This window comes from Xiphophorus couchianus, chromosome 13 (genome assembly GCF_001444195.1).
Source record: "Xiphophorus couchianus chromosome 13, X_couchianus-1.0, whole genome shotgun sequence".
Taxonomy (NCBI): Eukaryota; Metazoa; Chordata; class Actinopteri; order Cyprinodontiformes; family Poeciliidae; genus Xiphophorus; species Xiphophorus couchianus.
In genome coordinates, this window is record NC_040240.1 from 19845508 (window position 1) to 19872736 (window position 27229).

Sequence of the window (27229 nt, forward strand, 5' to 3'; positions counted from 1 at the left end):
TGCATAAAATAATTTTTAAAAACTATTAGTACTTTCTGCTTGACTTAACATCAATACAGCTGATTTGCTGATCAATAACTGGATTAAAAAGATGCTAATTGGAAATTATGATCTGGGTAGACTATATTTACAGATGAGTTTTTGTTTTATCTTAAATACCAAATGTAGATATTTATTTTAAAGTTTTTGTTTACTTACTGATCTGAGTCTGTATCCTTCAATTAACAATTATTTCATCACGATTCATAGTTTACGTGCTAGTGTGAGGAGTCTGAAAGCCTTCGTGTTTCTTTTCTCATTTAATCTTGAATTTCTTTAGACGAGAGCATGACGCGTTTCTTTTTCAACACTTTTCGCCTGCTTCATGTTGTCAGACAGGTTCTATTTCAGGGATTTTTTTGTTTTACAGGGCTGATAGTAATCAGTGACCAGAAATACTTTGTTATTGCCCGTCAGAGCTCCCTCTACTGGCCCACACTGTCAACTACTTCAGTCGCCTTGCTGCTCCCGTCCAGTTCGTCCTGAATTCAACCAGCATCGCTCTCTCCACTTCTGACGCACATCGCCGGTGATTGATGGGTGCTGACTTAGTTTCAGTGTGTGTTGGTGGATAAAAGCAGTTCAATCTAATAAAGAGCAAGCAGAGCGGCCTGTTTATCAGTGCCATCAACACGGTGAAAGTCACACTGAAATGACAAGGGTGTGTTTTCATGGACCCGAGTGTCTGAGTTCTCAATGTGATCCTGGTTTTGATTATATTACAGTTTAGGTATAAATTTAGCTACTATATAGGGGAAAAATTAAATGAGCTTCTGATGCAGTTAGGGTAAATACTAGTATCAGGTTCCTTATGTAAAAGCTGTAAATATAGGCATCTGTAGGTCAAAGGTGACCTATTATGCTTCCTTGAACAGGTTAGAATAGGTCATTACACTTTTTTCTACAAAATCATTTTCAGATAATGAGATTTTATTCTGCTCAGGTCTGCTTATTTATATAGACATGTTGCAATGTGACGTCACACGGCCAACATCTCCCAGATGGAGGGCAAAAACCGCTTACAGACGACGATGGTTTTACCTGTCCAGTTGTCAGCATAACGCACTAAATTGTTATGCTAACATAATGATTTAGTGCATATATCAGGCTTTAACATAAGCCAGGTATTTAAAAGAAAAAGGATGCAGTGCTTTCTATGGACCTTACCAAGCTCCGCCCACAACCGACCCAGGTGACCACAAGTCTCACAAACAGCCTCGCAGCGCGTTGTTTCTATGAAAACATGACTCGATTAGTGCATCATTTCTACCGGATTTTCACAATATATCAGCTACTACAATGGACAGAGGAACTAACAAGTTCATGTCATCATCTGGGAGGAGGTTACTGGTTTCTCAGTCACAAGCTGGTTGCAAACCTGAGGTCAGCAGGTGTCAGTCAGTTATGGTAGATCTGACATTTGGTTTGATGACGTCAATATGAGAAGCTACAGACTGATAGGAGGAACCAAAGAGCTCTGTAAAGGTAAAGGCAAATCTTCTGAAGTTGGGATATAATTCATTTAATTTCACATAATTACCACAGTAGAAGCCATTTGTTTGTTAAAATTTTATTAAATATATTTGTTCTATTTGATGTTTGTTGTGAATGACGTAAACTCACAAACAAACGAGGTAATTAGTCCAACGTTTAGAAACTACAGCGGCTGTAATGCGCCACAGCAAAGGTAAACAAAGGTAAAATAACCCGAACAGGTGATCAATTCAAAACCACTCCTACCTTTTTACTCTCTCTCTGTAGTTTAAGCACACCTGTTACCGTGGCAACCGCCTGCGCCCCGCAAGACGAGCAAAGATTAAGTTAAAAACATAACATTCAGTCCGTTACGATATCAAGTTTCCAGGCTTGATATTTATTTCTCGATTATTAATCAGCGCTTCCCTGAACACAGCGATGGTTGATTGACTAGCTGTACTTGGTGCTAACGTGGCTAACACGAGTAACAGTTTAGTCCAAAGCCTTTTCTGCTAAAATAAAATCTTTAGTGTATGTCAGATACAGACACATTGCATATTGATCTGTTTAGCTAACGTAAGACTGTGTAGCAGACAGGCTTCAAGGTGCAGAGGTTGTATCAGTTCTGCCATTATGCTGTACTTAGCTAACGGGAAGCTAAGTGTGTTTGTGAGACGGCCACGCACGTGACCAGGTAGAATGCGCATCAGCCAATGAAAAGCGGCTCCTCTGGTAAGGTCCATTAATTGTCAACATTAGGACAACGAGATAATAAGGTCCAAGGGTATCACACTTCACAGGCTCGGAAAAGGTTTTAATAAAAAACAAATAGGGAGGGGGTCAGTTATGCTAGCTTGACTTTGGCAACCTTCACATGTAAATGTGCCGCAGGACTCTGTGTTCATGTTCAGTTAAAGAAAGAAAGGTGACTCACACACCAACTCTAACAGCAGAGCTGAGTTTTAATTAGTTAATCAGCCACCGCTGTGTCCAGACGTTCATTTATTAACAACAGCAAAATAATCACCAAGCAAAATATTGTAACAGACTGAATATTCTGCTCTTTGTGTGGGAAATGTTTGCGTGTTTTTTATTTTTTGTGTTGATTCCCGATACACTAGTGGAGCGGTTGTCAGTCAGTTGCTACGGCAACAAGTCTGTGTGTAGCATACGTAGCCGACACAGAGAGCGAGACAAAAGAAGAAAACAAGTGTTTTTGAGTTGTTCTTCAGCAGATATTCTGCTTTATTTGTCTTTAGCTGTGGCACTAAATTATCAATACCTACATCTCCAGGTTTCATTTATTGTTCTACTGCAGCAGCGCAGCGATGGATGGCATCTAAACAAATTGTCTTTGGATGTAAACAACAATATGCAACATGTCTATAAAGCACCAAAACCAGCTGACAAAATGTGGTAGAACTCAGCGTGGGTTGCTAGGCGATGGACTGGGGTCGCTAGGTAACGGGCAGAGCTTTGCTGGGGTTACTAGGTGAAGGGCAGTGTCTGCCGATTTGTGACTATGACGTTACATTCCAGAAGGTTTTGAAATAGGTCACCAAAAAACATTAACCTATTGACAGAAACCAGCTGGGTGTGTTTTTAAACTATTGGTCTGTTTTAAGGGGGAGCTGAGACACAAATGGAAGCAGAAATACATCTAAAGTGTGAATTTTACACAACAGACCCTCTTTAAATTTACTCATCATATTCACGGATATCATAAATTTTGGGCTTTGAACTTATTCAAATCCACACAGAGTCAAAATTGTTCCTACTGGCTCAAATACATACATAAAACTCTATGAAAGTTCTGTTAGCAAATTCCCCGTCAGTCACATGTTTTTTGTACCAGTCAAGTTTTTTCCATAAGGCTGACTGGAGTTTGACATGTGTAATTGTTGGTTTGTAGTTAATCTAAACAGGTCGGTTTGCTGGTTTCAAAGATGGCTCATTCAGTCACTTCCTGAAGCGTAAAGTATAAAACCAGGCAGATTATTTCTGGTCTTCATGCAGGTCTCTTCATGGCGGCTGCATAAACAGATTCATGATCACAGGCATGAATAATGACGCAGTGATCAGATTAGCGCTTCTGTCCAGCTGAGACCGTCTGCCTGTCTGGTTCTTCCCATGATGCATCGTCACTTTCTGGGGACGTTTCTCACACACCCAGAACCCCACTTCCTCCAGTCCTGCATCGCTTTGCGTTTCTTATTTTGTGCTGTTCTTTCTCTTCTTGCCTCGTCTTTTATTTTTGAGGTATTTTATTTTTGCTTGAAATATTAACAAATTCAAAGTGACTCTTTCTCCCTCTGGATCCAGATCTGTTCTGTCTCTTTAAGTCAGACAGAAACCTTGTCTACTTTCATATACTAAATTATTTTTCCCTCAATGATTGGATGCAATCAGCTGGGCTTCTTGGATAACTTGTACTGGTACCAATTATATATAATTATAACTAAAAGTGACAGTATGATTAGACCATATTGGGCTGAACATTATATAAATACCTCTTGGTTATTTACCTCACATTTGTCTAACTTGTTCTGTCCAATGAGTTTCAAAAATAAAAAGGAATAAAAAAAAATACAAAACAGCATTTGAATTTTCAGAACATGTCTATTTTATATGGAGGGTCAAAAGGGATTAAATTAAATAAATAACATTAATTAAACGTGTCATAAAATAAATAAATGTTTAATTTAGTGTTTAGGCATAATTTAATCACCCAATCAAGACTGTTGAAATGCTTTACATATTAAAAACACAAAATTACAAAGTTATAAAGAAAACCCCATACAGTCAAAAATTTAACAAACTTTACATTTTGATGAGTGACGTCACCAAAATCAGATATATCAAATATGTTGGTGGATATTTGATTTACTATCTTTATTTAATAAACATGTCATAAAGTCCTTAAAATACTAATTTGTAATAGCCAATGCAGATAATTAATTATGTACTTTATTATTTAATGCTTCCTGTTCCTGCAGAATCACCATAAAATAATTTTATGAGTGGGTGGGCGAGGCTAACGCTGATCTGTTGAACTCCACTAGCTCAATTTTGCAATTAGCCAAGAGATTATCATCCAGACCACCTGGTGAATGACGTCAAAGAAAAGACGGACTGAATGCCAGCTTCGTATGCCATAAAAATCCTACAGCCTCAAAAAATGAGACAAACGCTAATAGATCAGTGTTAGCCCCGCCCTTTCCATACATAGCCCCGCCTCTCACACATAACCCCGCCCCTTGACTTTAATGGGCAAGTTTGACAAATAAAATTATTTTATGGTGCATTATCTATTATATATTTGCATTTTAATCATTTAATGACATACTTAATAAATTGCCTATTAAATAAATTATTAAAATTATTTAAAGATGTTTTTCTTTAATTTTGTCACTTTCAGCCCTCCATAATTTTGTCTCATTTCATTTTTTTCTTTTTTAGATTTTCTCTCTCTGGTTTGTCTCAGATTGTTAATCTGGTCCATCTCACTGTCTCTGAGTTTGCAGAAACCCAGTGAGTCATCTCAGTGGGAATGATGAACGCTCTTATCTGTTTATCTTTTAAATATTTCACAAACTAAAACAACAGAGGAGTTATTTCTCGAAAGTTTGAATCAACATCTGGATCTGACCGACCGAGGCGTGTTTTATGGACCATAAACTTCAGGTCGGTTTGAGCTGCTGCGATGATAGATCGCAGTCTGTCTCTGCTATTTGCTCAGCAGTTTTTCTTTCTCTGTTTAGTTTTGTGGTGAAGCAAGAAGAAGTTATTTCAGTCCCAAGGTCCAAATTCAACAAACGCTATCTGCTGCTTTTTAGGTTTTCAGGAAGAAAAAAAAAAGTTTGATAAAATCTCAACAGAAGAGACAAACGCAAACAAAGGGAAAGAGATCAGGAGAAACATTTCTGATAATATTTAATCCCAGAATTGTCGTCTGAGTTATTTTTGAATTAAGCTGGATCAAACAAATAAGTTTAAAGCAAAACTGACAAACAGTTATCTAACTCCTTCCTGGGAAAACCAACTGGGTGTGGTGTCAGTGCAGGAATTTGGGGCTCTATTGTTAGAAAAACTTTGTATCCATAATAATATATTTTATGAAATTAGGAAATGCATTTTCTTTGGGGGGTTCATTTTAAAATGACCCATTTATATCTTGGTATTACACAAGGAGAACAAAACATCCTAGTATGAACATTTCTGTGCTTTTATCTTTTAATATGAAGATAATGTATATTTGTCTTTAACCCACTTTACTTTGACACCCTCTAATAAAAACCACTGGAACCAGTTGTCCCCAGAAATCTCTCAACCATCTAAAGCAGTGATGTCCAAACTTTTTCTGGGAGCCAAAGCTGGACAATTTAAACAACTGGTGGACCAGAAAATACATCAAATTAAAAATGCAAAAGTTATCTTATTGTGATGTTTTTCTTTTAGTATTGTCTACTCAACAAACTACATTTTTATTACATAAAAAATCAAAAACATAAAAAGGTAATTGGTCTGTTGCCATATTAAAAGAAAAACAGACAATTTCCACATTTTTTTGGTCATCAATTGTTTTCTAGTTTGTTGGCCAAATTTTTACCACTCTTGACTTCTGGTCAAGGGCCAAAAAAATAATAATTTCAAGGGCCACAAATGGCCCCCAGGCCACACTTTTGACACGTCTAATCTAAAGTGATGTCTAAAAAGGTTTCTTTGTTTTTTTGGTCAGGCTAGGTCTTAAGTGAGAGCTACAGATTTTTAAATGCTTTTGTTCCAAATTCAATCAACTTATTTCCATATAAAGAATGTATCTCAGTGAGGAACGCAAACCAAAAACACATTTGCTCAGCATTTTACTCCACTAAACACGACAGAAGATGTTTACAGACAGATGCTACAGAGTCTGGCTGTGACTATATGAGACGCAAACCAAAATGCAACCCCCCCCCCAAAAGAAACCAGGTTATTTCTATAAATATTGCTACATCTTATAGCTTGGGTTGCTAGGTAACAGGCAGGACGTCCATGAGGTTGCTAGGTAACAGCACAGTGCCCATCAATTGTGACTTAACAATCAGGAGAGTTTTGAAACAGCTTCATTTCCAGACACAAAAAAACCTTAACTTATTGCCAGAAAACGTCTGTGTTTTTTAAGCTATTGGCTTGTTTTTAGAGGCAACACAAAAACATGTGAAATGCAAATTTTGCATAAAAAGACCCCTTTAAGACTTGCTTGTGTCATATGTTGAGATATAATAAATCAATGTAGAATTGCTACAAAATAAATATCAGGAATGAGAGTTAAGACAATTACCTCAAACATTACTGGGTATGCTAATGTTAGCATTAGCATGTTTTATTAAAGCTTGAACTGACTTCACAACCAAATCAGTCACCTACTTGACAATTTATTATCTGGATTTTGTCACAAGTTTTTGCTAATACCGCTCATTATTTAAACATAAACCTGATTAATGAAGGGAAATTTCCCCCCAGGAGCAGTCAGCGTACAGCTCTAGTAATTATATTTAGTTTAAGATACAGTTTCAACAACACACACACACACACGCACACACACACACACACACACTCACATCCTCCGTTTTCCTGTGTCAACACTGTCAGCAGTAAAATTAGGCGAAAAATTTTCTCTTTGTTTTTACACTTGCAAACTGTTTCCTGAAGCTGTTAGGGTCTCTGAAAAATGACTGACGACTTCCTGTGTGTGCTAACAATGTAAGGCCTTGACAATATACCTCGGACCGACTCTGAACTCTAGAACCTGGGTCTGCCTGACATTACAGGTTCTCCAAAATGACCCACCAAACAACCCTCACAAATCTCTGTGTGCTTCATGCTAAATAAATGCTGAATTACTGACCAGGCAGAACAGAGAAAAGTGAAACTTTCCCTTTAAATTCCTTGCAGCGTGACTTTCCTGCCCTGTTTGTCGGTTTGGGCCTAAGACTTCCTGTTCCCTGTTGCCAGCTGGTACAAATTTGCGCCGCAGCTCTGTGCTAACACGCCAACTCCCCGCTGACACACATCACAGCGTGAGAATGTGAGCGTCCGTCAGGCTCAGATTCCCATGCTGACCTCCGCGGCACTCCAGGGCTCCTGATAAGTCGTCAGGCTCGTTGGTTAATCGACTGCATGATTGATTGGTGGCAGAGACACGCTGGTTTCTCTCAGGACGCACTGAGCCAACTTCAGGCTGCAGAGGCTCTGATTTACACCGGTAAAAAACAGGAATCATAAAAATACTAGTTAATTGGCAATTTTATCATGACTTCATAGAGCGTTTCCTCATGATTAAAATGTTTTAATAGACGGTCAAAGGCTTTTTCAAATTAACATGTTTTCCAGTAAAGAACAGTGTGGTTTTTGCTAGATTATTGAATCTTGCAATTACACGCACTTAATATCATTTTTATAATGTTTTTTGATGCAAAAACACAAAATCTTACAAACCTTGTTGGTATAGTTTCTAGTACAAATATCTTTGTACACTTGAAATAAGGCAAAACAAACTTACAAGCAACTTCTCAGCAAGATATAGGAGCTTGTTTTAAGTCAATAATTCCTTAATATTGATGAAAAAGTTCTAGTTTCACTGGTAAAATATTTAACTTATAGGAAAAATGTCATATTATAAATGAAATAGACTGTCAGTGTAACTAGAAACTTTTCATCAATATTAAGGAATTATTGTCTTAAATAATAATTGCAATATCTTACTGAAAAGTTACTTGTAAGTCAGTTTTGTCTTATTTTATGTGTACTAACAAACTGCAGTAGAAACTAGACTGAAAATACTTTTGTGTTTTTGCAGAGTAGAAGAAATAATACCAGACTAAAATGATGTTTCTGACATAACAATAAAGTTGTGTCCTTTATTTAGGTTTTACGTTTTCAGCAGATTCTACTGACTTAGCAATCAAAGTTAAGAGTCAACTTAAATAAAAGCTGTAGATACGTGAAACCAACTGACAAAACGTGCTTTCTGGGTTGCTAGGAGACGGACAGAGTTCCACTGTGGTTGCTAGGTAACGGTTTGGGCTTTGCTGGGGTTACTAGGTCAAGTGCAGTGTCCGCTGATTTGTGACGTTACATTCAACAGGTTTTTGAAACGGGTCGTTTCCAGACACCTAAAAAATTGAACTTACTGCCAAAACAACTGGGTGTTTTTAAAAGCGCTTGGTCTGTTTTTAGCAGCAGCAGAAACACAAATGGAAGAACAAAAATATGCAAAATGTGAATTTTTCATTATCAGTCCCCTTTAACATGCATTAATGCCATCAGTCTTCCTTGTCTCTGCTCCGTTTGCTTATCACTACATGAAAGCTCTGTGATGGTGTTAAAATTAATATTTTTGTCTTGACTGAAGCATTTTATGTTCGCAGAGCAAACAGTTAATTAAACGTGTTTTTGCTGTTACTGAGTGTGTAGATTTACTGTGAAATCAAAGGCGTGTTTTGCTGGTAACTCCGGTAAAGTGCAGCTGCATTTTAACACAAAGCAGAAAATGAGATGGATATTTCTGCGCTGTGGTTTTCTGATTAATAACACACATTTTCAAAGCAGACGGCTCTCGTCCAACGCTGCGCTCTGATTGGTTCACCGCCGACAGCCCATTCCTATATGAGCGCCAGGCCTGTCCAGAACAGGAGAAGAATCACCTGAGAAGCTCCTGTTCCACATCCTGCGTGTCACCAGATCTCCTTTGGGTCTCTGGATGGGTCCCGGTCCCGACGCCTGCTGGCTCAGAGTCTCGTTCAGAGCCTGAGCGTACAGCATCACGCCGTCGTAGAAATCTGCCGCTATCAGGTTGTACTGGCAGGGAAACACAGATGCGTCACGTTAACAGGAAATGTCTGCCTGACGTCATCCTGCCACGGTGGATGTGTTTACCAGAGAGTCTTCGATGGTGAAGTTGAAACTTTCTTTTGCGTCTCTTTTCAGATGTTCAACAAACTTGAAATATTCTTGGTTCTGAGGCTCCATGTAGGTCAGCACCTTCACACTCTGACAGTAAAAACAACAGATTCAGAGCCACAATCTTCACCTGTAAGACTGAACTACTTTAGAAAAACAAGCAGAGTGACCTCTCACCCTGAAGGCCATTTTGGCTGCGTGGTCGTCCTGGTCTCCTCGGTACCAGGGCCTGAGATGGGAAGCAACTAGTTACATTTACTCAATTACATTTACTTCAGTAACCTTTTTTAAAAAAATTTTAAAATTACTTTTAGGAGTATTTTTACTGCATCGTACTTTTTACTTTTACTGGAGTAAATTTATTATGATGTATGGCTTCCAGAAACCCATTTTCATTTTGGGCCAAATGCTCTTAAAGGGCCAAATGTATTGATAAAACCAGCTACAAGCTGTTAAAAATATTAATGAATTCTTAAAGTTAAATAATATTGAACATCTTTTCAGTGCCTCCAGAATTTTGCGATTGTTTTTGTGATTTATGGTACTAATTTGGAAATATTTGTATTTATTTATGACGGTAAATGCGAATTTTATTACTCACTGTATAGATCATCGACTATAATCTGACATCAGTTAAAGCTGAGGCAGATGTTTAGGACAAGTAAGAAAGTTTTTGACAATTTTTGAGGAAAAATCTGCAATGAACTCCCAATAATATGTGAGCGCAAAAAAGTGCTGGGAGTTGTTGATTTCGCGTGAATTTCCACGATGTGTCTTAGTGGGTACAAAATGTCTGGATTTTCTACCAATTGAAGGAAGAACAAACATGTTTTAACCAAAAATTCAAACAGGTTTGACAAAAACCTGCAGTTTGAGATACATTTCCATAAGTTTTTTGTTGAAAGAAACTTATTTTAAAAAATTGCTTTGCCTGATTTTGTTATTTCTTTGCTAGTTAAATGAATTATTGTCATTTTCATCCTTAAAATATCAAAATTTCCACTTAACTTTATATTTTGGTCAGCCTGATGATCTAATTTTTAAATATTAACTGATTGATAATTTGATCAGTTACTTTTTTACTCTTACTTGAGTATTTTCTGCCCACCTCTGCACGTCGTTTCGTCCGCCACTCAGACCCTCAGCAAAAAGGTCAATGAAGAGGAAGACAAAGTCCTCCATGTCCACCCCGTCCTTCCAGAACTGGACCATCAGGTTCCTGAAGATGTCCCGCGGACAGCAGACGTACACCACTGCCAGAGACAGGAAACCCACTTTATTACAACAAGCAGAGGGCAGATTATTTTTATTATGAAGGGAACAAACAGGAGCCTTCAGTCAGCAAAGAGACGTTGATGCTTCATGGGAGAAAACCAACCTGGAAACAGAATATTTGATTTTTCATTTTCACTGCAAAAACGCAAAATCTCACCAAATATTTTGCCTGGTTTGTAGTGTAAATACATTAGAACAATTTAAATAAGACAAAACTAACTTACAATTAACTTTGGAGGAAGACATAGGAGCTGGTTTTGAAATATATAGAGCTACGTAGATCCACTGGCATATTATTACGACGCAGTATTAAGATCAGGTAAGGGAAAAAATAAATAAATTATGAGAATAAAAACTTTATAATATGAGAATAAAGTTGTAGTTTTACTAAAATAGTTGTAATATTACAAGAATAAAGTCATAATATTCAGAGATTTGAGTTGAGTTGATTGTGACTTTACTGAATGTAATAAAAGAATAAACAGAGAAAATAAATTTAAAACAAAAGCAAGCGAAAGAAGAACAGTAGTAAAGTATATTTACACATTAAATGAGCGGGTAAAATTATGAATGTATTTTTACGCTCATTTACAGCGTCGTCCAATAAAGAGAAGAAAGTCATAGTAACAGTCAGTCGCTGCCACAATCATTTCAACTATTGATAATAATTTGATGTTGATGAGTTAACAGATTATTTCCTTATTTGTAAAATAAATAGCGAAATATAACCTCACAAGATGCTCAACATTCCTCATTTTGCTGCAGGTATCAAGACTTACACATTATTTCCCTTTATAACATGGGAAAAATGTCTGGTGAGTGAAATAATCAATCTTTAAAACAAGAACTTTAAAAAAATCTATTTTAATGAATTATTTATGCAAAGCAAACTCCTATATTTTGGTAAAAGTTACCTGTAAGTTAGTTTTGTCTTATTTTAAGTACTAGATGTACTAAGATGTCTGCACTACAAACAGACCAATAATACTTGGTAAGATTTTGTGTTTTTGCAGTGTATTGTTTCTTTTAATCGTCTTCAACATTAAACTTGATTATGTCTGCATTTACTTGTTGCTGAACCCTTGAAGTTGGTTTGATTCAACTTTCTGTCCTTTTGTGTCTTTTGATTTGGGTTTTTGTTTATTTTGGAGGCTCCTGAATGTGACTTTTATTTGTCACAGCCACTTCGACTCCTTTTGCTTTTGGAAGAGTTTGTGTTCGTACGTTAAATGCGACTCTCTCTCTCTGTTTGCGGTGATTTTGCTGTTTTCTTCCACTCTGATCTCGTTTGGTCGTTTTCTCACATTGCACTCGTCTAACGTCATTGTGCCGTTCTCAGAGTGCTTCAGGGTCCAGTTGGACTCCAGCAGATTGTGAACCAGACACGGCTCGGGGCTCGTGACCTCAGCTCTCTGTTTCCATGGTGATAATCAAAGAACCTCCTCTAACGAGCTCAGCGGCTAGACAGGACACTCGTTAGGGATCGTTATGAACAATACTTCGGCAAAGGTGTCAACTCAACCCTCGAGACAACAAATAAACCGAAATCAAATGCATGTTGAGAGGAGCTAGTTGGATTATTTTCACAGATAATCTCAGATTGTTCAGCAACAAGATGCAGACAGGGGAATGTGACGTGTGAAACCTGAAACCTTGGACCAGATTCTTGTTTTTTTGTCCTCCATGTTTCTGCTTTCCTAATTTTTTTAACGCATATTGTGCACTTTATGTTGTCATGGCAATAGTGCTGAAGAAAAAAACTGTTGTTTAAATGGGATCTATTCTGCAAAATTATGATTTTGCATGTTTTTGTACTTCCATTTGTGTTCCCGCTGTTACTAAAAACAGCTCAAGTGCTTGCAATGAAACACCCAGATGTTTTTTTGGCGTTAGTTGATGTTTTTTTGGTGTCTGGAAAATGATCAGTTTCAAAGTCACATTCCACGGGCCACACGCCGTTACCTAGCAACCCCAGCCAACCCCAGCCCAGTCACATAGCAACCCAAACGGAGCTGCAGCATGTTTGGTCAGCTGGTTTTACCGCTTTATGTGCTGCACAATCGCTGCTGGAAAAGACAAATGTTTTGTTGCTGACTTACCATTCAAAAATCACATGCTGCAACCTTGTTGGTTGTGCAGGAGGCTCTACTTCTGCTTTTCAAAGATGTACGGTTATACAATTTCTCATCTGTTTGCAGTCATTTTCACGTGTGAGTGTAAACATTGAGTTGGGGGGCGTGGTCAGCAGAAGCTTATTTGGATTTAAAGTGACAGGACGCCCTAAAACAGCTCAAAATAGGCAGAACTAAAATCTCATTATCTAAGATTTTGTGCGAAAAATTTAATGAACGTGTTTTATATAACTTATAGATCTTTCCTAACCTGTTCAAGGAAGCACAATAGGTCTCCTTTATGCCACTAGAATAAAAACGGACTCTTTGAAAGAAAGATCTGGAATGGTTAAAAACATTAGCACTATACTATAGGTTGGTTTTCACCAGATAATAAAATATTAAAGTTGCATGAGAACAAGTGAAAACATCCTTCCTGCACCCTCCAGTCGTACCACATTCTGTTTAAATCTGGAGCAGACTGAAAATATCAGCCTCCGCAGTGTCACTCAAAGTCCTCCACAGAAAGAAAAATGGCCCTCCCCAGCCGGCTCCGCTGGGTCCCCCGAGGTGGACCCATAAACTGCGGGCAGCGAGTTTCACATGTGAAACCCAGAACGTTCCACCATGTTTGTCTTTCATAAACTGCTTTTAATAAAACTCTAAAAAAAAAAAAGGCAGAGCGAGAAACTTTTCGCTGACACAAAAACACATGTTCTCTGTTTCCATGACTTCACAGGACATTAATCCAACTGACACCTATTTCTGAAAACTTTCTCCAGTTGTTGCCATAGCAACCTCTCGCCTAACCCTTCCCTCAACCTCAGCAGAACCATAAACGTCTTAACTTTCAACACGTTTTGATATACAATACGTGGAACTGAAGACACTTCCCCATAATCCGACTGTGTAAACAGATTTGCATGAATTATATCTGCCAAGCGGGCAGACACACACTGACGGGGCGATTACTTTGAGGACGTCCAGCGTTGCCGGGGGCAGCAGCTGCTGTCGCTTAGAGAGAGGACAGCGGCAGCAGTTACCGACCGAGCCCGTGATGATGTCATCGGACACACCAAACTGCGCCTCGGATCTGCTGGGGTCCAAACCTGATGGTTACCGACACTGACGTCACTGACACCTGAACAGGACATCTATGCAGAGGCTTTATGAAATCCACTCAGACAGCAGCAGATTTACGGGAAAAATGTCACAGAAGGGAATAAAGTTTTAAATTAAGTCACAAAATGTAACACACCAAGCCTCGTGCTGGTGAAAATTAAAGAACAGATGATGAAATCATTGCCACTTTCTATGTTTTTTTGGTCCAGTTTTCACCTCAGATATTTTCAAATTTGACAAAACTAACTTACAAGTAACTTTTAAGCAAGATAAATGAGCTTGTTTAAAGTAAATAACTGTAATATTGATTAAAAGTATTAGATCCACTGGCAGATTTTTTTTCACTTATTTCACAACCAACTGACATGGCACCGTTACCTAGCAACCCCAGTCAAGCCCAGCTCGTTACCTGGCAACCAGTTCTAGTTCCAGTGACAGATTATTAGAAAAATTTCTTCTTATAAGTAAAATTATCTGCCAGGGGAAGTAGTACTTTATTTTCAATATTAAGGAATTACTGACTTAAAACAAGTTCTTGCTCAAAAGTTGCTTAAAGTTACTTTTGTCTTTCTTCAAGTATACTGAGATATTTGCACTAGGAACTAGATCAAAAATACTTTGTACGATTTTGTGCTTTTACAGTGTATCAGTGTGTAAAGGGTTGCACACAACTGTATATTAAGGCCACTGTAGCGAGAAAAAAAGGGTAAATTTCCATTAAAATCTCAAAAATGTTGAGACTAATCTCAGAAAATACCTAGAAAGAAAACTTGGAAAGTCAACATTTTCGCCTGGAAAGAGATGCTGTGGGATTAAAGAGACTCTTCAGGCATAAAAATGATTAAATTCAAGAGTGGACCAAAGTTCCTCCACAGTGGTGTGATTACAGTTGTCACCAACACATAACGGCAGACGTCGCAGCCAAATCTGGCACAACCAGTTATTAGGTTTAAGGGAAAACGGCCAGGTTGTTTCACGCCAACACCTTCACAACATGACAAGTTAATGGACCAAGATGTTTCCTAAACACCACCAGGACTTTTAAAAGCAGGGCTGCTATTTGTCACACGAAACCTGACAAAACACAAGACCAGCTACACGTGATAATGTTGTTTACCTCAGAAATTTCGGTTTTATTTGGAAAAGATTACAAAGTTGGGAAAAGAATAATCTGTAGCATATTTCCCTCCTTAAAACTCATTGTTTGATTTCTTGATTGATTAAGTAACAAAGCAGACATAGTCGTAGAAATATCAGCCAGGCTAGCTATGCTAATTAGCTTCATGAATACGACCAACAGGAGAATGAATACTACAAATGTTGTTGGATTTTTGTGCCTCTCATACTAAGGATATTACTAGAAGTCCTTTGGTTTCCACCTAGTGGTCGAAATGTGAACTACAAGTGATTCATGGAAGCAAGTGTGAAATGTGTTGACCGCATCAAATCTTTCTGGTAAACTCTGATAAAACTGAGCATATTCTGAAATAAAGCACATATTTATGTTTGCTAGTCTTTTCTACATATTATATATTAAAATAGACAACATGTGACCAAAATTCAAAGAGACTATTTCTAATTTTGAGTTTGAAGCTTTTTAGCGACACTAGGCAACAAACAAATTAAGAAACAATATGTAAAATTGTGCACGTATCTTAATAATGCAACTTTGAGTCAAAGGATTTCTTCTGATTACAAAAAATAACATACAAAGAAATAAAAAAATAAAGTTTCTAGCATGGTACAGTAAAGGGAACTTTAAGTATTTAGCTTTACTTGAATCGCTGCAGGATGAAAACAAATGATTATTCAAAAATATGTGTTGAAATTTAATTTGTAAAACTGATTTCTTATTGTGGAAAAAAGAGCTTGGAGCTCGTGGGACTGCAGCAAAGGAATGTTGCTCTATTTAACATCTCAGCACATAATTGTTAGGTGGCAATAGAAAGATATGTTTGATTTTTACAAATAAAAATCAAACATAGTTCCAGGTTTTGTCACATGTATATCTATATTTTTTTTATTTGGCTTTGACTAGGCCACTCTAATACATAAATGTGTTCCATCCTTTCGCTGTAGGTAGAACTCTGTCCAACTCAACCTTTCTGCAACCAATCCTGTTTTTTCCCAGGACTGGTTTGTATTTTATGTAGATGGACCACCACAGCCTGATGCTGCCACCACCATGCTCCACCATAGTGAATTGTAGTTCAATTTGCTCATCTTCCAGATGATTTTGGAGTCTCTTAAGGCTTTTCTAGCTGTCCTGGGGACAGATTCTCTGCTTTGTGTATCCAGGAATATTTGAACGATTATCAAAGAATTCAAGTAAAAAACATTTGATGCTGAAAAGTCCAATCCTGATAAAGACAAAGAAAACAAAGCGTATCTGCTCTCTGATTTAGCAGGAATCAGATGATCAGGTTTCAAGTTGGAGTAAGTATTTATAGTCGGGGCGTGCGGTTATATGTGATACCTTAACTTGCGCAGTTACGTCATTCCGTGACGGAAGCGGCATGTTTCACATTAAATAAGCAAAAAAGAACCAAAGGGACAGATTACTTACAGGTGTGCGCAACAAATGCACTCACATTAGTCTTTCCAACCGAGGGAGGCAAAAAGCACTCAGCACTGATTCTGTTTCTAAACTGAAGCCCCACACAGAGGACCAGACTGTCCTGACGTTGCAGGAATGCCCTTACGATGCAGGAATGTCGTCACTCCAGAGGCCCTTAACCGAAATGACTGCCAATAAATGTAGGATGTAAAACAAAACAAAAAAAGCACACAAACTCATTTGGAGACAAAGATATAAAACCGAGGTCAGTCATTAACCAGTACGGAGAAAAATCAAGCAATAATTAACCTTCATTTAACGACTTCAAGGGAGGGAGGGAGGGAGGGAGCGCTAAAACAAGGGAGGATGAGGAAAGAAACGGGAAAGAGCGCATGGGAGTGAAGAGGAATCAAAACAGGGAAGTCAGAGCAGCTGAAGTGTTGGACCTCGATTGATCATCCAAACACGACGGATGACGGGTCATAAAGAAAGGACAGAAGAAGGGAAAAACTACGGAAAGCTAGAAGAGGATGCAGCTTGATTTTATCTCAATATCTGATGAAATTTATTAAGTGAAAAAAGTTTTTCAAACCAACCCTTTGCTGTGTGAATAGACTGCCATTCACTGGAGAAACCTTAGCATTTTTACCAGATTTTATCTCAAATGACGTAAAAAACAGCATCTCAATCAAGTCTGGACTTTGACTGCAAAATCACAAAATCTTAACCAAGTACCTTAGAAAAAACTAACTTATAAGTAACTTTTTCACAAGATGTAGGAACTTATTTTAAGTAAATAATTCTTTAATATTGATTTTAAAAAGTACTAGTTCCGCTGGCAGATTATTTGAATTGTAACACAAAAAGAAATCTCATGTTATAAGTGAAAAAAAATCTGCCAATGAAACTGTTTTAACAATTTTAAGAATTTTAAAAAATAATTTAACAAAAGTTAGTTGTGAGTTTTGTCTTATTTCAAGTGTACTAAGTTATTTGCAATAAAAACTAGACTTGTTTTCCTCGCTATTTAATTTTAAAAAATTACAAATGACAGAAAATAAACTTAAAAACTAGCTTTTATTTAAATAATTCCTTCTGTGGGTTGAACTGAAATTCAAAGTCAACTTAAATAGAAGCCGTAGAACACATGGCACCGACTGACAAAACGTGCTGGAGCTCTGTCTGGGTTGCTAGGTGACGGGCAGAGTTCCGCTGTGGTTGCTAGGTAACGGGTTGGGCTTTCCTGGGGTTACCAGGTCAAGTGCAGTGCCTGCTGATTTGCAACGTTACTTTCACCAGGTCTTTAAAACGTCCCGTTTCCAGATACCAAAAAACATTAATTAACTGCCCAAAAATAACTGGGTGTTTTTTGAAGTGCTTAGTCTTTTTTTTTTCAAGCAGCAGAAACCCAAATGGAAGAACAAAAATGTGCAAATTGTAAGTTTTGCATAAAACGTCCCCTTTAATGTCTTTTTAATCTTGTGTAAAGGCTTAAGTGGGTAAATAAAAAAATTGAAGAATTGTGAATTTTTTCATCCAATTAATCAATTAATCTTCAAAATAATTGTAACAATTAATTTGTCAAAGCAATAAAAGGTCGAAACATCCTACATTTTATAGGCACTGTATAAAAATCAATAATAAATTCTGTGGATCTCCAAGACAGCAAATCGGTAAATGAAATGAAGTGGAGAAACGAAGAGGAAGCTCCAAGACTCGAGCAAACAGTGAAAGCAGCTGTAGGGTCAAAGTTCAGATGCCTTCGACTGATCACTGGAGATAAAGCAGGAAGAGAGGGGAAAGGAAGCTGACCTCTGCCGTTGTCTCTGATCTTTTGCACCGCCAGCTTGTAGTTGATGTCGGTCTCCAGCGAGTAGTCGTAGGTGGTGATGTTCTGGACCCTCAGCATTTCGTACACGCCCTCCACGGTGAAGTAGTACGGCCTGTCGTAGTTGCTGTCCTTGTTGTTGTCGGTGTAGACCAGCATGACGTGCCGCAACCAATCAAACGCCTGCTGGATCTTCAAGCTGAACTCGCCCAGCTTTGCGTGAGTCGGGCCCGTGTTGGTGACCGCCGCGTAAAATTTGAAGCCCGTGGCGCGGGCGCCGGCGGTCACCATGGGAACATCCCAGTGGGTGGTGAAGCGAGCGACCGGCGAGGAAGAGAATTCACATCCAGGCCCGATGAAAGCCCAAGGATCGTGGGCTAATTTCAGGTCAACGGCCACCAGAGGCGCCATTGAGTCGGAGCAGTAGCCGTCGGTGTTCTCCGAGTTGCCGTTGACCAGATGCAGCTTCAGGCCCGGGAGCAGCCAGGGGTCACAGTTCACCCGCGAGATGGCCTGGTAGAGGGCCGGCGCCACCCGGAGCCACGACCAGGGATACTCTGTGTTGGTCTTTGGCAAGATAGCTGCGATGGTGACCGTCTGGCGGCCATCGGTCGCGTTGCCAGAACCGAAGACGCAGTCGTCTGATTGGCTGAGGGGAAGAGAGAAGAGGAGCAGGAGGCAGAGCCGAGGCAGCATGACGAAGAGGAGTTTGGTCGCCTGACAGTCAACCTGCAGGGAGCAGAAAACACTTTACTAAACAACAACATTCGGATAATTTAAAATGATCCGTTTTGAGTTTCTGTGGGAAATGATTAATCATAAGAAATTGATTTATTGAAATAAAAGAAATAGAATAAACAGATGCAAAAAAATTATTTTCTGAAAAAATAAAATGAGAGCAGCAATTAAGCCAAAACTGTTTAAAAATATAAACATTTTGTATTTAAAATAATAATTTTGAAAAAAATTCTAAAACAGGAGAAAATCTGATGTGAAAATTTACTTGAAATCTTTTCTCTTTTTTTAAATCAACCCTCGACGCAGGTTGAGGATCAGATGGTTTGTAGTTATACTGGTTAAGCTGGTATTATGTAGCAACATAAATTGTTCTGGTTTATTTAAATGACAGCGAGGACTGTGTTTGTTCATTGTTATGGAATTGGGTTTTTATTAATTATTATTACTATTTGCTTTTTCTCATTGGGAATTTTGGTACGTTTGTGTATTTGTAATGAAAACCTTTCAATAAATATATTAAACACTAAAAAAACAACTTCATCTGGAAACACCTGTTTCACCTGGTTCAAATTATGCAAAAAACAAACCAAAAAAACTCTTATTAAATTAAACGTGTATGCAGTTATTAATCAATTAATTCAAAAAATTATTAGCAGATTAGCCTTAAACTGTACTGATGTTAAGTCAAGCACAAAAGGTTGAGTTTCGTATTTTTAAGCAACGTTTGCTACAAATTATCAAGAGTTCACTTAAGCTCTACTGTTACTGCATTTTTAGGCAATAAAATGTTTATTTTCCTAAATTATTTGATTATTTTCATGTATTTCTAATATTGTAAATAAAAATCAGCAGAACAAGATTTTTTTCCATTTGATTAATCGATTAGTGGTCAGAATAATCAATTACTAAAATAATCATTAGCTGTAGCCCTAGAATAACAGGTGCTTGTTTACATCCTGATTTAATGCGTCGGGGTTTTTTGGTGCAGAACGTCTCACATTAATGACGTAGAAAAATGTGTTTCAGGTCAGGAAGTGATTCAGAAAATCCTTAATAGGTGATGCATTAATAAAATCCGACACAACCGTTCAGACTACAGACGCTTTGACAACAATCGGATTCGTTTCTGATTTGGTGCAACATGTGGAAGTGGAAAAGATCGGATTATTGTAATGCGAAAAGTCCAGAGTTGTTCAGACTGCCGTGAAAAAGTTGCGTTCAGCGTAACGTTTGTGTTGATCTATTACACAAAATCCCAATAAAATGAGAGGGTGTGGATACTTTCGCCTGCCTGCTAACTGTGTTTTTAGTAAATAAATTTGTTGTAGTGTTAAACAGGCTGTCAGGCGAAACCTAAACCAGCTAAACTCTCCGGAGATCTAATTAGAAAACTTTCCTTTTGCTGTTAAATTAAATCCAGAGTGATTCATCCTCTTTTCTGAATGAAGTGAACATCTCAAAACTAATGGATCCTCTTGAGCAGGGGTCTCAAACTCCAGTCCTCGAGGGCCGCAGTCCTGCAGTTTTTAGATGTGCCACAGGTACAAAACACTAGAATGAAATGGCTTAATTACCTCCTCCTTGTGTAGATCAGTTCTCCAGAGCCTTAATGACCTAATTATTCTATTCAGGTGTGGTGCAGCAGAGGCACATCTAAAAGTTGCAGGACTGCGGCCCTCGAGGACTGGAGTTTGAGACCCCTGATGTAGAGGAACTGCTGCAGCATGTGAAACCTCAGCCAGCGTTTCCATGTGGGATCCATAAACTGTTACCCATTAGCTCCATGTGGGCCCCATGTGTGCTTGAGGGTCCACAGATATGGAAGTAATGTGAGCAACTGAGCTGTTGTGAGCTAATTGCAGGTCAAACAGAAGCGGCCGAGCCTGTTTACCGTTCGAGTAATGAGTAAACGCTTTCTGACGAACTGACACGGTGAAGATCTGATGCGCCGTGCTGGGAACCGGTGAACCGTTCAGACGGACGGCAGAATAAAACGCAGTAAACCTGAGGAACGAATACTACACGAATACGTTGACAGAAGGTTTTTTGAACGTTTCGCAGTTTCATCTGTGACTCACTGAGGCTACCGTGCATTTCAGGTCATGAAGTGATTCAGAACACTTTTAACAGGTGATGATGGACCACAGAAACCAACGCAAAGAGCATCTTCAGTGGGGAAACTTAAACACTGAAGATAATTAATTACACATTTCCTTTCTTTATCAGAAGGAACACCAAAGCAATAAATATGTGTGTGTTTGTGCCGCAGTAGATGTGTGTGTGCACCATTGTTCTCATGCAAGCCTACAGACTTATATAAGTCTTGCGAAACAGCAGCAGAGACACAGCAGATCAAACAGGACACAGCCGAGCCTGTTGTTCTGATTCATCTTTATGCATCTTCATCGTCCGATCAAATTAACGGGGAAGGAAACAGCAGCATCAACATCTGTTAGGAGAAATTTCAAAAGGAGAAAAAGAAGCTCTAATTGTGACCTCAAATGAGTGAGATTAAAAAACACGTTAAGAGGATGAGATCTTCGTAATCTGGACGTAGTGAAGGACCTGAACCTTCAGAGACACTTAAAGACGATTACAAAGTCGGTCTTCTATCATCTGAAGAATATTTCCAGGATTAAACGACTAATATCCCAACAAGAACTAGAGACTCTCATCCATTCGTTTATCTGTATATGGGATTCAAATGGAGCCAAAAATGACTCTATCACCAGTTTTTAAATCACTGAACCGGCTTCCCGTTTGTCAAAGAATTATTTTAAAATTCACAAATAGTCAACAAAGTTCTAACATTTCAGGTATATAGGAGTATTTTCCTTCCTGGTAGTTCAGTAAACTACTGGTTTGTTTGGGGACCAAAGTTGAAACATTGGTCACATTTTCAGGTGCTGCGATTCACTTTCTCACTGCACCGTGTCAAGCGATCGAAACTATTGAAAAACCTGTTCCTCTCCTCGCCTGTAGTGGCGCTGCACCAAGAACCACTGAAGGAAACGACATGAAAACCTCTGAGGAAGACATGAGTGCAACTTCCTTCTTCACTAAATGTAAACAAAAACGGGTTTTTAACGCTTGGACAATTTCTCATAATTTCTAGTCATTTCTACTGCCAAAGCCAAACACAGGTTTGTTTTGGTTGGGTTTACCCAGAATTCCCTGTGTTGTACTCCACTTCCTGCATTTGGAGCGGTCTTCAGTCTGCTTGCTGTAAAAACACAAAATTTTACGAAGTGTTTTTGTCTAGTTTCTAGTGAAAATATTCCAGCAAACTTGAAATAAGACAAAACTAACTTAAAAGTACCAAAAGTAGTTTCAACAAGGTATAGTTTTATGTGAATAATTTCTTAATATTGATGAAAAAGTATTAGTTCCACTGACAGATTATTTAACTTAAACAAAACATTATCTGCCAATAGAACTAGCACTTTCCCCATCAATATTAAGGAATTATATCTTGTTGAAAAGTTACTTTTAAGTTTGTCTCATTTGAAGTGTGATAAGAAATTTGCACTAGAAACTAGACCAAAAACAAGATTTTGTGTTTTTGCAATGCGCATTCGAACCAAACTTCTAGGTTTGGTTCGAATGCGCACACAGAGTTCACTTTTTTGGTCCGTATTCTCCAAACGAACCAGACTATCAAGGCAAACAGACTAGAGTATGTTTAAAGTGGATTAAACAGGGCTGGTGTGAATTCACCCTAAAATGAATCATATCTGAGGATTCACAGACTTACTGGCTGCTGGGACCCAGAACACATAAGAGTAACAAAGCTGGTCAGATCCAGAGCAGAAATCATATTTGTCTGAATTCTGTTAGAATTGCGGTTTTTCACATTACAAGTGATTGACGTGATGAATCACAGGCAGACGGGGCAAACCACAGAGAGCTTTTATTTCCCTCCACAGGGTGCCGGTTTGTTAGCTCCTGGCATTATTGCTCTCTGACTGAAAAATTCACCACATATATCGTTACTTTCTGAGCTAAAATTTCAGCTGGAGAGTTAAATAAAACTTATTTTGTCTTGGACTGGAGTTGTTTTATACATTTGTACCAAACCGTTTTTAAAAAGTAAAATTTCAGCTGCATTTTTAGCTTCACTGTGCTTGTTTTTTTTTTGTCTTTCAACATTTTGTTTGAGATAATAATCAGTTTTTGTAATGGAAGTGAGTAAAACTATTATGAGCTCTAAGTGGAAGAATACAAATATTACACATGCCCTTAAAACATACCAGCATATCAGCAATATATTATTACCACACAGTAATAAATGCAGTAATCTGTAATTAACAATGTCTGCAAACACCATAAACTGACACTTTTTATTTTCTTTAGTTTTATGAGATATTTTTCAATTGTATGTTCAATTAATTTATGGATTAATCCAGAATTAATGTTTAAAAATGAAATTAAATTCAATGTGTGTTAAATTTAGCTGTGACAGTTCATTTCATAAACTCAAACGTAGCAAAGACTGAGAGGCTCGGTATGCAGAGATACAAAAACACGCACACTCACATTCACTCACAGTCAGAGTCATAAATTAACACTCATGTCTGTGGACTGTGGGAGGAAGCAGGGGAACCCAGACAGAACCAGCACATGCAGGAGGCAAACACACTAAATATTACAGAGTAGTTTTGGTCCAGTTTCTAGTCTAAACATCTTAGTACACTGGAAATACAACAAAACTAACTTACAAGTAACTTTTCAGCAAGATACAGCAGTTTGTCTTTAGTTAATAATTGGTGAATATTGATTTTTTGATTATTTCACTTTTAACAAGATTCCTGTGTTACAATATTACGGAATTATTTACTTAAAACAAACTCCTATATCTTGTTTAAAAGCTACTTATAAGTTAGTTTTCTCAACTAAGATGTTTCCACTAGAAACTAGACAAAGATATTCTGTAATATGTTGTATTTTTGCAGAGAGGAAGAAATAATAACAAATCAAACTAAAGCAACAAGACTAAAATGATTAATCTGTCGGTATTGTTGGCATGGCGATAAGGAATCTGAGTTTTATATTTTGGGATTATTACAAGGTTTAGTATTTATTTCCCACATCTTTATTCTCGTGTGTCCTTGACTTTAGAGTTTTATCTTGCAAAAAAGTTTCTTATTTTAAGTATATTTGCACCAAAACTACAGAAAAATACTTGGTAATATTTTGTTTTATGCATTTTGACAAATTTAAATTCAAAGACATTGTAAAATTTGTATTATTAATATTATTTGGTTTTGGATTTAATTCCTGAGCCAAGCTTAGAAATCTTTAAAAATGTTATCACCCTTCTAATGTCTGATTGATTAATTGCTCCATCAGGATTAAACATGGCGACTTTCTGGGTTAACTTTAACTAGACCAGTAACTGTAATTAATGGTAATTACCTTCAGTGAACGTAAACATGTGATCCAGATCAAACTCAGCAGCTCTGAGTTGGTTCGGCTGCTTGAAATGACAGAGGATTCGTGAACTTCTAAAGCCAGTCGGTTCTTTTACCTGTTCGGATCCTCAGAGCTTCTCTTCCTGCAGCTTCATGTTTCCTCAGCAGCCAGAAGAAGAAGAAGAAGAAGAAGAAGAAGAGGAGCGTGATGTTTCCTCAGCAGCGCAGAAACTCAGGTTTTCAGCGGAGACACGCCGGAGAACCGAATCCCCCGCTGCTGCCGGCACTTTTCCGGTCCAATACAATCAGGAAAACAGAAAAAGGTCCAGGCGATGTCCCACCTTCCTCACGGCCACGCGCGCACGTGCACGTATTATTAATATTATTATTTTTTTTTCAAAGTGGGGGCAAGTAAACAGGGCACGAGGGCAGAGATGGCGCTGAGTAAGCGTGCGTGTCCGAGTCCCACCCGTGGGGTTTGCTGATTGGTTCCGAAGCTTCTCCCACACAATTAGACCCGACTTCAGGCGGCGCAGCGGACGGTTCGGGTCCGGTTTAATGAGTCCAGCTGGTGTGGATGAGGTTAGTGGAGGGGACAGCAGGAAACCCACGCAGTTGTGGAGCCCCCTGGTGATCAGCCGCGCTCAGAAAACACAAAACGTTTCCTGGTGCTGGAATAATCTGTGCTCCCGAATCACACCCAGCAGACAAACAGGTCCAGATAAGACAGAACAGCCAATAAAGACATAAACACTTTATGATGCTCATGATTAGTAAATCACCGGCTGAAGATTTAACTGTTCTAACTGATTTAATTAAAGGTGGCCTATTATGTGCTTCATTTTAAACAAATTAAGACAGATCTATATTAAACATGTTCATTATCATTGTTTTTACACAAAATCTAAAATTTTAGTTTGCTGATTTTGAGCTGGATGAGCCGTTTCATGGCTCTGTCACTTTTATGCAAATTAACTGCTGCTGGCCACGCCCCCCCAACGCAATGTTTACACTCCCATTTCATACACGTGAATATAGCAGCAGAGATGTGGAAATGTCCACAACAAAACAGCCATAGCGGAGCGCATACAGTGGGTGGAGCTCCGCCTGGGTTGCTAGGTAACGGAATACTGCCCGCCCATTGTGACGTCATAATCTGGAGGTTTCTTGAAGTGGTACATTTTCCAGATACCAAAAAACATGAACTAATTTCCAGAACAGCTGGATGTTTCTTTTTAGAGCTTTAACTGTTTTTAGAAGCAGTAAAAACTCAAATAGAAGAATAAAAATGTACAAAAGTGAATTTTGCGCAATATTTCCACTTTAAATCTGACTCTTCTTCTCACTGGCTTTAAGTTGCTTCATATTTAAGCTCAGCATTAAATACACTCCATTTTGTTTCTGATCATGATTCATTCATTCACTCTATCGGGTGTCTAATGAACTTTTACATGAACAAAAACCCAAATGTAAGATTTTTGATTGGCAGGGCCGTATTTACCAGCCTGTGGGGCCCTGGGCTGGAGCCAGTTTGGTGCCAAATCAAATAAGGAAAAATTATTTTACTAGCGCAAATTTCAGTGCATTAATGGTTAGTCCTATAAATCAGGAGGTATGAACTGGTGCTTTGTTTAATACTGAAAATAATCTAATAATAAGTTTAATAATAAACCATAATGTTTAATAATAAGGTTTAATGCACTCTCTAGCCAATAACTCCATGTTGTCCCAAAGAAATCCACTATAACTGCACAATTTTCAAAGACTGAATATTGTTTACATTCATAAAATACAAAATATTTATACAGCTCAGCTAATTTGGACATGAGAGTTTTAAACAAAGTACAATTTTTGTAACCCACACATTTTTGTAGCACAATAAATATTGTTTTTGCTGCTTTCTTTCAGAAAGCAGCAAAAACACAAAATATTATCAAGTATTTTTGCTCTAGCTTATAGTACAAAAATCTCAGTACACTTGAAGTAAGACAAACTGACTTACAAGTAACTTTTGATTATTTATAAAAAGTCCATTGTAGATTTTTTCACTAAAAAATAAATCTGCCAGTGGAAGGACCAGTCCTTTTTAATCAATGTTAATGAATTATTGACTTAAAACAAGTTTCTATATCTTGCTCAAAAGTTACTCGAAATACACTTGAAATGTGAAATTTAAAGTGTATTTCAAATTATCTGCATTAATACTACACTAAAAACACTTTTGAGGATTTTGTGTTTTTGCAGTGAACCAGCTTATTGCAACACTTTGATTGTTTAAATATTTTCAGCAATTCTTTTAATCAACCTCCCTCGTTTAAAATAACTGCACACTGTCCTGAACACGATCCGGTGTGGGAAAACCGACATGTTTGTTTTAATTTCTTAGATTCAGTTTCATCGAGACGGCTGACGCAGGACGCTAACATTCCTGATCTCTGAAGGTTTAATGATTCAACAATCTCTTATTAAACTTTGACCTTCTTCGGCCGTCGGCTCCCTGCCGGTCAGAGGCCGTCCTGGAAGTCGGCGCTAACAAAACACAAGAACGCGTCTTCGCCTCGGTGATGTTCAGAATCTGCAAATCCTAACACCCACAACAATCAGGTTTATCATGGACAGAATGTGGGGTCAACAAAAACTGTGTGTGTCTGTGTGTGCGTGTGTGCCTGTGTGTGTCTGTTGTTGATGATAAAGTTAATGTACAAGACAAACACACACGTATGCATGA

At 38.1% G+C, this 27229-nt stretch overlaps 1 protein-coding gene across 2 annotated transcripts in view; it reads right to left on the reverse strand.

Moving 5' to 3' along the window:
- The window catches only part of npr1a (natriuretic peptide receptor 1a), a 45268-nt gene extending 20099 nt beyond the window's left edge, over window positions 1-25169 (reverse strand). The window contains exons 1-6 of one of the 2 annotated variants that reach the window (XM_028035823.1): window positions 24618-25169; window positions 18337-19081; window positions 10568-10712; window positions 9637-9688; window positions 9436-9549; window positions 9204-9357 (exon numbers count right to left, since the gene is read on the reverse strand). In XM_028035823.1, coding sequence (XP_027891624.1) covers window positions 9204-9357; window positions 9436-9549; window positions 9637-9688; window positions 10568-10712; window positions 18337-19048 — 1177 coding nt within the window. In that variant the 5' untranslated portion in view covers window positions 19049-19081; window positions 24618-25169. The other variant, XM_028035824.1, reaches the window with a different exon arrangement.
- Window positions 25170-27229: the final 2060 nt, after the last annotated feature.